This window comes from Polyergus mexicanus, unplaced genomic scaffold (assembly GCF_030449975.1).
Source record: "Polyergus mexicanus isolate NDT 795.1 unplaced genomic scaffold, iyPolMexi1.0 SCAF_4, whole genome shotgun sequence".
Taxonomy (NCBI): Eukaryota; Metazoa; Arthropoda; class Insecta; order Hymenoptera; family Formicidae; genus Polyergus; species Polyergus mexicanus.
The window spans coordinates 3,786,081-3,799,588 of NW_027223324.1; the positions used below are offsets into that span (position 1 = coordinate 3,786,081).

At 41.0% G+C, this 13,508-nt stretch overlaps 1 protein-coding gene and 1 long non-coding RNA gene across 2 annotated transcripts; one reads left to right on the forward strand and one right to left on the reverse strand.

Annotated features, from left to right (window-relative positions):
* Positions 1–3,763: 3,763 nt before the first annotated feature.
* Positions 3,764–6,139, reverse strand: LOC138932261 (protein bowel). The gene is made up of 2 exons (XM_070293923.1): positions 5,365–6,139; positions 3,764–5,092 (listed from the first exon to the last, which is right to left on the reverse strand). Exons 1-2 carry the CDS (start codon positions 6,132–6,134, stop codon positions 4,228–4,230), a joined length of 1,635 nt encoding a protein of 544 aa, XP_070150024.1. The 5' UTR covers positions 6,135–6,139; the 3' UTR covers positions 3,764–4,227.
* A 2,074-nt stretch (positions 6,140–8,213) lies between these two features.
* LOC138932850 (uncharacterized) lies at positions 8,214–13,499 on the forward strand. Its single transcript, XR_011446855.1, has 3 exons — positions 8,214–8,534; positions 11,867–12,092; positions 12,177–13,499. It is a non-coding gene; the product is annotated as an uncharacterized lncRNA (long non-coding RNA).
* Positions 13,500–13,508: the final 9 nt, after the last annotated feature.

The window sequence follows — 13,508 nt, forward strand, 5'->3', positions numbered from 1 at the left end:
TAAATAATAGGCAAGGATAGACAACAGAAAGCATAAGCGTGATTTCGAGAATATTTGATGTAAGAAAGAGAGAGAAATGTAAATGATAGACAAGGATAGAGAATAAGACAACAGAACGTAAACATAAGCGCGACGCCTCCGGATAAATTACATTGCATGAAACAAAAAATGTAAGTCTATAGCGATAATATTACAATGTTCAGAAAGTTAAAAATTATATTAAATTATATTCGTAACACAAATCAAATGCATTATTAATTCTGTTTTGTTTAAGCAATAGATTTTTCATTAAACGGATACAAATACTATCTTTTTTTATATCAATATAATTGCGCAGTTGTAAGTCGCAGTTCTTAATGTAATATTTTAAAACGTTCATATATTGATATGAATATGTTATACGTATACCCGTTAGCAATGCGTCTATCGAGAGAAACTTTCTTTTATTTCATCTTTCTTAATATATAATTTACAAAGTTACGCTTAACTCTCGTATATAAATCTAAAAATATATAGGCACTTATACACAAGGAATAAACTAATCAAGTGGAAAATAACAGGAGATTGATTGCTCGCACACATTTTGCAGCTTACGCTGCAAGTGGCTTTCGTTGTACATAATATATATTGTACATTGTATATATCGCTATACATGGAGTCTCTGCAAAATGCGACTCAAGTGTTTCGTCTTCCATCCTCTTGCGTTCTGTATCTTCTTTTACTTCTTTTTCGCTGTCTTTTATTCTTCTCTTTCTATCTCTCACATTTCCTCGCACGCATAAAATTTCATTTTCTCTCTCTATCTCTCTCGCATACAAATACATAAAAAATTACATTTCTGTTTTACGATATAAATCGCTAACCACTTACCACTTTCTAAATGATCTGAATAGACTTTAAAAACGCGCATATACGTATAATTTCGCTGAATTTTTATACATGTATAGATTTTGTACGTATAGTTATCATAAACTCAACATGTCGATACAAATTTATTGTTAATTATTTTATGATTCGCAATTCTAATTAATATTGTAACGTCCAAATTTCGCATATTTTGACAATTTTCGTAATATATACTTAAAATAATAATTACATAATATTACACGTATAAAACATGACGCAAATAGTCTCGTGCACTCGACTATCCGAATACATTGTAAATATTACACATCCATCAGGTAAAAAAATATATTTTTTAGATAACGTAATACATTTTTTATTTCTTGTTCGTATTTAAATGATAACACCTTCTTGATATCGAATATTTAAATTTTTAATATCCTGTAATATGCAAATTATTATCTGGTAATAATGATTTTCGATTACACGCTTTCATTGTGTATTTAAATCAATTGGTTTTAAAAACATGTTTATTCAACCATCGTTGCGAGGCTCGAAAAAAATTAACTAAATTCGAAGAATTTTACATTATCGCTTTTTTTCTTATATCTGATGCTGTAATGTATTGCTTGATTAATTCAGACTACTATCTTGAAATGTTGGTTTAGCAGAAAATTTCGATGATACACAATCTTTCGACTCGATGATGTACAATCTTTCCGCCGGAACAAAACTATATTTTTATGGAGAATTGTTTTTACCGTTCGCGTATCGAGAGAGGATTTCACTTCTTATACAGTTATCAATTAGCGGAGAGTTTGGAGTTTTCTGTCTCTCTTTCTGATCGGATGTCTTTATAACACGGTTATAAAACAAAAAAAAGAAACATTTAATTTTACACAATCTATATAAAATTAAATATTTTTTTTAAATATAAAAATACAGAGAGGTTCACAAATATGCTATCAAGTTAATATAACGGTCAATCAGAGCCAGACCCATAAATAGTCCTACATGATGTCAAACGTACATAGTAATGCAATACTCAATGCTCGTACACACTTTTCGTTCTCTCATCTCATTGTATTTCATTTTTTTAAATATAGATATCTTAAAGCGGATGCTGCAATTGTTTCACATATTATGCAGAATATAGTGGTAATAATAGTCGTGACACTAGCCAGATCAAAGTTACTCTGATTATTTTTTATAATGTTTCGCAGTAATTCTCCGCTATTTATATATTTATAGTGAGATTCATTTTTCATTCTCATATATTTTGTTCTTATCACAGTGTAGATCTTTGTGTGTCTCAAATTTTGTTTATCCCTCAATCTATACGCGGACCAAAAATCGAATCTACGGAGGGTTTTTCGCTTATCAGGCGATTGATCTACCCCACTGAATTTATCCGATAATGTAAATATTTTAATTAGCATCACATGTCAAATATTTATGAAAATCGCGAGATTCTTATCACAACGTTTCGTTTAAATAACTTGGAAATAAGTTTTAAACTAAATTTTAGAAAAAACAAAAATTAAACTAAACAAATTAAATTATACTTTGTTTTATAATAACGCGTGTTTATTTGCGTAAAACAAATATATAAAAATTTATTTTAGTTTAATTTATTTCTAACAATTTTGTCCAAAGTAAAAGGATATAAGAATAGCTGTTCATGTTTTTATATAAACTGCCATTATCTAAATTTTCAGTGTTCGTAAAATATTGTATAATGAAAGACAAAATACTGATATTTTTCTCTTAGTTACAAAAGTCTACATAAAGCCAATATAGAATTTTAAGCCTATAAAATGTATCATTTTTGTAGCTATTTCTGTTGCAATCTTTATCCATAACGCATATTAACGCATAATCGGACAAATTATTCGAATATTCGAGCACGTCGAAATTTAATTTAATCACAATGTGGCCGTTTCAAGAACGATAAGCTATCTCATAATGCATTCTCTCTCTCGATTAACGGTTACCCTTACACATGGATTCTTCGAGAGAGAGATTCAAAAGAATCTCAAATCTAAAGGAGAGTATACCTTTGTGTCGGCGCATAGCCTAAAAGGATCGCCTTTTCTTCTCTCTCTCTCTCTCTCTCTTTCTCTCTCTGCGGTCGGACGGTGTATACTTTGGTCCCGACAAAAGGATCATTAATGCTTCTTCCTCGCCGCGGGGGCGGGACAAAGGGATGGGAGGAGAAGGGGAAGGATGGGGAAAAAAATATTAATGCCATTCGTAGTCTAAGGTCGGCGGAATATTCTTAGAAGGGAAAAAAGCAGTAACGGGAGTAGGTATTTCGCGCGCGCGCGCGCGGATCCGCGCGAAGAGGCAGGCAGGTACATATAAAACGCCGTATTGCACCTGCCACGGTGGCACCACCGGTTGTTACCCCCGACCGCAAAATTTGCATTATCTCCCCCCCCCCCTTTCCCCTCGTGGACTCAAACGAGTGCAGGACAAAAGAGTGCTTCACGCGGAGAGAGAGAGAGTTCCGTATAATCTTATCTCTGTGGACTACTCTTTTTCCTATTGCAAGGCAATCGCGGGAAGAACTCTCGAGCGAAGCTCGAGAAGCGAGCGAACGGACTTGTATTAAAGCCAGAGGGATGTCACCTTTCCGGTTTTGGTCCACCGTCACCTCGGGACGAAGGAGAAAATCTCTATGGACCGCTATAAGGCACAATTTATTCGTTTATTTTTTTTTTCTTTCCTTCGAAATCTTTATACCGGTGGCAATCTTGATTAAGGCACATTTTTTTGGTACGCATTCGCTTAACAGTTTCATTCCTGAGAAACTATTTCTCGATGTTAGCAAATCGTATGACGATATACAAAACTCCTCTAGAGTATTTATGTATGTATATATATATATATATATATATATATATATATATATATATATATTGGATATAAAGAATGTCCAACATACATAATACATAATCACGTGACTATACTTGGAATGAGAGGAAGATCAAGTATTTCAAATTTAATAGATCAGAATCGCATACGCAGATTCTTTGAAAAAGAATTTTGAAGATACTTTTGAGAAACATCATCTTGCCACTCTCGAGTGCTTAAGTTTTCTCGCCATCGCTCGTATGAAAAAAAAATATCCGGCAGTAAAATACGTAAACAACGCGCAGACTTTCCGGCAGTTTCGACAAAAGTATTACTTCTATGTTGTATTTTTTTACGTCTCTTCCAAGAATCAGATCGTGCGACTCACAAAATGTCCACAGGGAGATCTCATTCTTTGCAAAGATTTCCTATGCTTCGCACATAATCCTTACAGTGTCCACGAAATCTCGATCTGCGAACGATACAACAAAAAAAAAAGAACTACCTGCGACGACAAACGCGCATTTTCTATCGGCCCATTATGTCCGCGATAGTGAAGCCTTGGCGAGCCGGTGCCGGTCTTGGCGGTGGCAGTGGTGGTTGCGGTGTCGGTGCCCTGGGCGGTCTGGCAACTTCCTTGTCGCGTTCCCTGTTGCGTTCTCTCTCCCTACTCTGTTCCATCTCCGCGCGTTCTCTCTCACGCTCGCGCTCCTGGAGTTCCAGCAGCACTCTGGAGGGACCTGGAGAGCTGATTCTTCGTCGGTAGGAAGTCAGGACGAGCGGCGGTGGCGGTGGGAGAGCGGCCGGTGGATTCTGGGTGACGGAATGCGCGGCGGACATACCGCTGGTCACCGTCGATGGTTTCGTCATCGGTAGCAGGTCTCTTCTTATCTGAAGCTGGGGTCTCTGCGGTAGAGACGGCGCGGCCGCTGGTGTCGTCGATGCAGTTGACGATGCCGCTGGTCCTTGAGAGGGATATCCGGACGAGCTGGATGACGTCGCAGGCGGCGTAGATGGTGTCGTTGAAGAGGATGAGGAGGACGAGGGTCCTGGCTCCGGGCTATCCTCCTCGGGACTGTCGTCATCCCTTAACGCTTCCTCCAGCGCCTCAGGTGGTACGTCGCCGACGGCGTGCGTTAGTGCGTGTCTGCGAAGATCGCAATTCCTGCGAAATACCTTGCCGCACGACGTACACTCGTAAGGCTTGTGATCCGTGTGTGTTAGAAGATGCGTCTTGAGGTTGCTGCGCTGGTTGAAACTGCGCGCGCAGACGGGACACTTGTGCGGAGATTCCTCCATGTGCAGGATCTTGTGAACCGCTAAAGTACGACTCTGACAGAAGCCCTTGCCGCATTCGTTGCATTTGAAGGGCTTCTCTTTACTGTGGATATACCTGAGGGCGAAAGAGATCAGGAGGTGATACAGTGTTTAAAATTTTATATTTTAAAAATTTATAAAGATAATAGATTTTCTATTCTTACTATTTTTGTATCCTTTTAATCCTTAATCTTAGATCCTCTTAATATTACGGATAAAAAAATTGTCGCAATAAATATATAATAAAATTTACACATAATTTTTCCCCACACTTTAATATTTATGCTTTATACAATAATAAATTGTCTTAAATTAATGTCATAAAAAAAAGAAACGTGCATCGTATACCTATGATCTCTAAGATGATCCTGCCTCCTAAATGCTTTGCCACAAATGTCGCAGGAGTACGGCCTCTCGTCGGTATGAGTTCTCTCGTGAATGAGAAGGTTATACGATTTTGTGAACTGTCGATTACAGAATTTACAAATAAATTGCTTCTTCGGCCTGGATGCTCTACCGGGCGCTCTGAGTAGCCTCCGGTCGAGATGCTGATGAGCTAATGGACCACCCGGAGGATACAGAGCGGAACTGCCAGGAAAAGGACCGGCAAAGACCGGATAACCGGGAGGGGGTTCCAGGAGAGGGGGCGGTGGTAACAGGAGAGCCCTTGCTGCCAATTCCTTCCTCTTATCGGCCATCATGGCCATGATCTCGTAACTCGAGGAGCTTTTCCTGGCCACCGACGACTCGGGACCGACTTCGTGCTCCGAATTCGTCGACGACGTGGACGTAGGCGGTGGACCGGATAGATGGGGATGCATTTCACCTGGATACGGTGTGAGATGTAATCTTGAAGGCACCACAGGTACGAAGGCCGACGACTCTCGGTGCGCATGGCCCAGACTGCTCACCAAGCTGTGACGATGATGATGATAGGCGGCGAGTGTGCCAGCTGGATCGAACCCCCTCGAGGTCGACGCCGCGCCGGAACTGGAGGACGACGAGGACGCCGAAGAGGGACCTGATCTTGGAGGCGGTCCGAGGCCCAGGTCCCGACCTCTGCTCGTCTCCTCTGAAACCGTGGCCGAGGCCGACGTAACTACGATGTCGGTCGGCATATCGATTGCTGAAACACGAATATGTGTTAATTTAACGAAAAAATAAAAACCACATCGGTAGAATCAATAACATTTTTATTTAAATTAATAGATATTAAAAAAAAAAATATATATATATATATATACACCAAATAAACCAATAAAAGAAATTGTAAGCATTTAACATTGTAATTAAACAATTCTATAAAAATTTATTTAATATATATTATATATAAAGAAGTTTTACGTTTGAAAGAGATAATTATTTAAGAAATATGTAGAGATAGATATAATTTTTTATTTATGGTTTAAAAAATAAAATTAAGAAAGTTTTTAAAAAACGCTTAGTTTTTCACACACGCATATTTATATTTTTTTTATAACATAAAAGTCTCTTTAGTAAATAAAATTCAAATAAAAATCGAAAACGTTCATACACGTCCAATATATGGAAAATATTTTTCGAACTCTGAACTGCGTCTGTTTTGACAGTGTCTTGAGTTGTATATTCTTCACATAAATCTTATATGCATACACATAATATACTGTACACATATAATATAATATACTCATTCATATCGAGTTTCAATTCGGGGAAAAAGAAAAAGAAGTACGTAAAATATATATTGTGCATAATCAATGAATCGAAAAATTTAAAATTGCTATTTAATCTTTCAAAGATCGCAGTTTTTTTTTTTTCATAATAATCTTGCTTTAATAAATAATGTTTATATTTGATAGATAACTCGTCGCAAAATATGATACTGATTTCGAAATATTATACGTGTATAATATTTCGCGGTTCTATTACGCGAAGAAGAATTTTTTCGAATTCTCTCGAATCACATAAAGTGTAATAATTATAGATTTTTTTTTTTTTTAGCGCCACGAATTTGAGATCAAAATTACAAAATTTAGGGTAGCAGACTCAATATGGCTCAACATAGCCGTAAAGTATAGATAATTTATGAAAAAAACTTGGCATTTATATAAATATTTGAAGTAAATAAATAATTTTCTCTCAACACATACGGGGGGGCTTTTCTTTTTTTTTTCAAGCCTACTTGAAAAAAAAAAGATGAAGGAAAAACAGATATTCTCATGTAACTGATCAGAAAGCAGTTTAAATTTTACGAAATATTTAACTGATAGAGAACCACTGCGTACCAGCTCGCTCACCGCAAACTTTCGCAATCATATAGGAAATATGTATGGACAATGCGTTCGCAAGGAGATTTTCTATCAATCACATCGCGTATATCCGATTTACTTGTAGAATATCACGCGTATATTGTTTTTACAGATTACGCTCTTGGAAGAAGGGGGAGGCAATTTAAATGATAATTCGATCGTAACGCGCTCGTTCCAGTCATCTACGACTCGACAATGTCTCGCGTATCGGCTGCGTTTTACGAACGTGAACTGGTTATCTCTCCGAGACGAGCACACCTGCCAACATGGCTTCCGCGGACCCAGCGGTCACGGCTAGTCTCAGCAGCCATGTTGGAATCGCGAACGTAGGGACGCAACGAGACTCGGATCATTCCGCTCGTTTCCTTCGGAAACTTCTCGGATGAATTCCGTCTCCCAGTCTCTCTCTCTCTCTCTCTCTCTCTCTCTCACCTGGAGAATGTTGATGGGAAAGCCGTACAGGTCTCCCTTTCAGTCTCCTCTGGCGAACCACCGACGCATCTCCTCCGTCTGAAATGCCTTATTGGCTACTGAAAATCCGACGGAAGTATCCGTTGTATCTTGGAAACTGCGATAACAACTCGAAGCGATCACCTCGCGTATCCACTCTTTATCTTTGTCGGGTAAACACACACGCACAGATCGCTCGAGTAGCGCGGCTCGAGCAACGTATACCCTCGTCGCACTTTCGATCCCGGGCTCGGATCACCTCGGTAGCCAAGATTTCGGTTCTCCAAAAGTAAGCTGGCCGTGTCACCGGGAGGAAGGATCGCTCTTTCCCGCGGGAGAACGCGAAGGAGCGCGCGGGTTACTGCGTGTCGGATGCCGCCAGGTAGGCTTCGCCGCGGCTTCGCACACCCACGCAGGTGAGGCTCACGCACGACTCGTACACGCGCACGTATACGCGACTCGCCTGGGAGTCTTTCCGTTTGGCTGCCGCTAGTAGCGCTAGTAGCCGCTGGATGCTGCGGCCGCGAGACTGCCTCGCTCCTCGCTCTCTAGAGCTCTCTGCCTTTGGCGCGACGGAGGTGGATTCCGGCCTGCGCGTGGTTGTCAGAGCGGGACAGCCAGCCGTCAGGTCCGCGAGCGCGAGCGGCGAGGGGCGGACTGAGGCTGAGGAGGGTGCGCGCGGAGCTTTGCCGGTATTCCTATCTACCCAGTGAGACTATGAAGCGAGGCAGGCAGGTTGAACGCAGGAGGTTTAGGGTAGGAACGTGGTATGAGGAGCAGGTGCGTAAATGTGAATCCGGGCACCCTCTTCTCCTTCCTCTCTCTCTCTCTCTCTCTCTCTCTCTCTCACTCACTCACTCTCACTCTCTCTCTCTCTCTCTCTTTCTTTTTACGGATCTGTGGTCTGGTGCCGCCGCTACCGTATGGAAATTCCTCACCTTACATATTCAATGCTCGCCCGTGCGTAACGATGTATCGATTCGCGTTCGAGATACGACAGTTCCGGTAGTTGGACGAAGCGAGGGAGAAATGCGTCGCATCTGCGAGCACTCTATCTATGTCCGGTACAACATTATTTATGTTTCACGCGTATAAACTCCGAAGCTAATTCGCCGGCTCGAATTCATCCCCGATTATCAGGTAGCAGATTTCGCACGCGGGACCGGCACGACGCCGTGACGCGCTTCCGTCACCACGCTACTGTCGGGTAGACGGATGAAAAAAACCGTGAGGCAGGTTGTAAACGCACCTGTAGGAAACCCGCGCCACGACGGCACTGACGAAGGAGATCGGTTGTTGGTGGGCGGAAAGAGGGGAGCGCGGTAAGTCCACTTCGCCGCCAGCCAGAGGCGATCGGAGAGATCGAGTCTCGGTCCTCGTCTCTCTCTCTCATTCTCTCTACCTTCTCCGCTTCCACCTTCTTCATCCCTTCGATATCCCCGCCATACCCTCGGCGCACCGTTCATCTCCCTTCTCCCGTCCCGTTCCCGCTGTCCTTCGGCGCGTTTCCCTTTTTTTCTCCCTTTCGGTCTCTCTCTCTCTCTCTCTCTTTCTACTGGCAGCAGCCGCCGACGCCCAGCCGGTTTTACACCGGCAAATCGATTCAACCTTACGTACGTCTCGTCGGAGCGAGCGTGGTTCTAGTTCACGGATTCCGGAATTTGCTCCAGTTGGATAGAATAAGCGGCGCGATTGTTCGCCCTGGATGAGTCGCCGATACGCGAGCTCAATGGCCCCTTCCCGCCGTTTAACTAGCCATTTTTATACGCATTGAGTAATGGAGTTTAGATATAGAGAAAGACAAGAGAGAAAAAGAAAGAGAGAGAGAGAGACGCGGCGGCCACTCGCAGTGATCGGCTTTCGATTTAGTTCAGCGCGGCTATTTTGTTTTTGTCAAACGATCCAACAGGCCGAATGTTTCTAACACAGATTTGAGATTTTGAAAATGAATTTTACACGCGAGACAAGATTTTAACGTTAATTTTTTAGCAAAGTTACATTCGACAAGCAAATTCAAGAAACAAATTTCGATCAAATTTTCAATCGATAGATCCATCGTTGCATGGATATCAGATCGAATTTTTCTCGAGTAACGTTCCCTGATCGATTAAAAATGTTTTCTCGTAATCTCTTATTCTTTCGGATACATTAATGATACAGTAATGCATCATAATAAAAAGAAGAGCAAAGAGTTTGCTTTTAATATATATGCAAATTAATATTATACAGAATTTAATTTTTTCTTAGTATTACATTTTATAAGAATTAAATATTTAAGTTGAAAGAGAATTTTATATTAATTGAAATAATAAGACTAGAATTTACACAAGGTTTATTCTTTTCTCTTGTATTTCGATAACTGTAGCAATTATATATTGCTTTGAAATTCCTTCCTACATTGTATCGAGATCGTATAAAAATTTCCATCGGCGAACGCAAAGTCGCATATACCACGAGTCTAAACTAAACACGTGTGCAACGTTGAGGATAAAAGACCGCAACGAACGAAAGTACAATATTACCCAACAGGAATGCTCGAACATGTCTCCGTAATTACGTATCGTTTTTCTTTTTCTCGTACGATTTTGCAAGCATGATATCCGTGTCACGTAAAGACCGGTGAACAGCATCAGAATTCTTTCGATTTTTTTTTTTTTTGTTTCTTATTGGGGCATGAGTATTTTATTATTAAAACATCCGCATTAAAAAAAAAAAATGTTATATTACTTTATAACACTACACATACTACATGATCTGCGTGACTCTCGAAATTCAAATCTATTTAGCGGAAACTCACATTTGAAGGCGGGGGAAGGATTGGATTTAAGCTACCAGGACGCGACGTCGTAAAATTCTCAGTCGGCGTAACCTAACCTCTCGTAAAACGAGCACGTATGGAAATTGATAGAGCACGTATCTCTCTCTATATACGCCGGTATATCGGCTATTCAAAGCCGATTTAGCTGCTCTCTTTCTCGCGAGAGTTGAGACATAGTTGACGCTAAAAAAGACAGCCCCTTCTCTCTTTCTCCCTCATCTTCGAACGATCTTCATTTTGCGAATTCATTTCGCGACTTATTTTGCTCCGGTAGAACGTACTCGAAAGGGGACAAAGAGATCGTGGAACGTTGACGAATCGGCCGGCATGGCGCGTAACGGTACGCGATGACGTACATCATCTCTTTTCCTATAAAAGGTCGGGATGCCAAGTACAAGGCCATCTCGACTATCCACTCGCGTGAGAAAAAAATCACGCTTCAATGGGCGAGACTCTATATTTACATAGCTTTAGCCTTTTGTAGCGGAATGCAACGTGTGAATGGCATCCCGTCATTGTTTTGGGCGCCGATTGATAGCTTTCTCTCTCTTTCTCTTTCATGACTTTATTAGCTACCGCATATGCTAATTAGCATACAAAGTAATATCATGACATTTCTAATTTTAAGATGTGTTATAAAAAGCAATCTTTTTTTCCTTTAATATAATAAATTTATCTCCTTTAACTTTAATATATAGACTAATGTACTATAAATATAGCTCTATAATCTGTATAAATTCATAAGATTATCAAAAATGAAAAAAAAAAAATCAAATCTTTCGTAGATCAAAAGATGACCATTTCTACGACATTACTCTTAAAGTCTGCCATTATTTATTCCCTCTAAACTATATAATATATGACTCGAGGAGAAAATGCAATGCGCTACGTCATACAAAAACATAATACGCGTATGGTATATAGACGTCTTCAACGTTTGTAACACGATTGCGAGCGTAAAGCCAAAGCTGATGATCGCGATGTCCGATGCGTGTCGCGAGAGAGTTCCTTCACCGCAACCCGTTAAACTTTGCCATTGAGACAGAGAAAGAGAGAGAGAGAGAGAGAGAGAGAGAAAGAGAAGATTATCCGGCAGCCTAATATAAAATTAAAAGAGCTCTTTATACGTATGTCGCGGGTACGGAATATCAGGGTTTACAGCTCTCTTCTTCACGTGGCGCGAGTGCAAGCGCCAAAGAGTTCTTACAGCGCGCAAGTGCCTCTCGCGTCGTTTTGTTCACTGAACTACTTCCCTCTCCCCTTACCTCACCGATTCATTCCGCATCACTACCAGGCTCACGATCTTACTTACCGTCGCCGCCACCACCATCGCTACCACGACTACATCGTCAACGACAGCGCGATGCTCACAGCAACATCATGAAGATCAGCATTCAGGCCGGGAGACGGAACGAGAAAGTGTGGAAGCGACTCCGAAAGAGAAAGAGGGAGACGGCGAGCGTTTAAGCGAGGATTCCACCGAATCTGTCGAATCACCATGGAATTTTGAGCGAGGAAAGGTATGTCGTGTGCGCGAGCTCTCTCCGGTATAATACAAGGTATTCTCGGGGTAACGTGATCTCTCTCTCTCTCTCTCTTTATAGCATTATTACATTTGTCGCGGAAGGAACCTCGTGGAAATTCCGCTCTTCTGTAGAGAGCCACATGGCACATGGCTCTCTCTCGGCCGAACGAAGAGAAGAAAGCCGAAGACAAAAAGGAGAGAGGGAGAGATAGAAGGAGTAAGTAAGCGCAAAGGGAGGATGCGGGGGAAGAAGCGAGAGATGCAACGGCGCGCAGGCCTCCCAGTACCGGGGGTACTACGAAGGAACAACACGCGGACCGGACCGCATACCTACACGACGCGTAATGAGAACATACCAGCATCGTTCGGCCTGCTATCTGCTATCAAACGGATACCCGCAGCCGCGGACGAAGCGAGCAGCGCGCCCGCCCCGAAGCGCAAGGGACTCCCCCAAAATTTATCTTGCGCGTCTTGCTCCGCTCTGAAAAAGTCTCCCCCTTCTCTCTCTCTCTCTCTTTCTCTTTCGCGATATTTCATTGCGATCATCGTAATTGAGATCTTCCTGTGGCTTTTCAGCTATTCGTTCGGTTAACGCCGTACAGCGGATCGTGCATCGCGATCGATCGTGCCCTTCGATTGCCGCCACGTCGAGACTTAATCATCATTCCCGGCGATGATTCTCGCTACGAAGAGAGCTCGATACGAAAACAGAAACTAGCCGCTGTCCGTTTTGTTCTTGTCCGCCGCGTACTTTGATTAATAATGCGGTTGAACGATTAAAAAAAAAAAAAAACGCGGGAAGGAGAATAATCATTTCTCGGAGCTCTTTCGATGCCGAATATGATTCCAAAATACTCCACGTCACGTCACAATTTTGAGAAATGTGATTAAAGTTGCAAAAAAGAAGTGCAGCTATCTTAATGTATTTTATAACGTTATAGATACGCGGTATGTGTGTGACGTATTGAAGGAATTTGCAATTAAAGTACATTATTAGGAAATATCAAAATGAACTTGTGTCAATCTGTTTTGCGATGATTAATAAGATATTTATGATTAAACAAGAATAATACTTAATTAATGTAAAATATCAAATCTAATTTTTGCTATTGTTATATGATATTTTGTCGATTGATACGAGCTAGGAAACTCGACTCAAAATCGATATCTGATTTTTAAAATATGATTTTTAAATTCAGCGTCATAACGCGCATCTCGTCTCGTTCCCTTAACCCTTTATTTGTCATTCTCTTTCCGTAGAATATAAGATTGACACTCTCTCTTCGAAAACGTCGTACTCTTATCCTACGTCATCATACCGCTGTCATTTTACGTTAATTACATTCTTTTTATCGAGCAACATAAATAAAACGCAATACAAGGCTAATAAAACCGTGTGTAAAAGAAGAAA

Bases quoted from the DNA above. Each gene is read 5' to 3' on its own strand.
- LOC138932261 (XM_070293923.1), bottom strand. From the start codon at position 6,134: ATGCCGACCGACATCGTAGTTACGTCGGCCTCGGCCACGGTTTCAGAG. The intron at 5,093-5,364 runs GTATACGATGCA...TTTCGCCCTCAG, and splicing joins GATCATCTTAGAGATCATAG to GTATATCCACAGTAAAGAGA.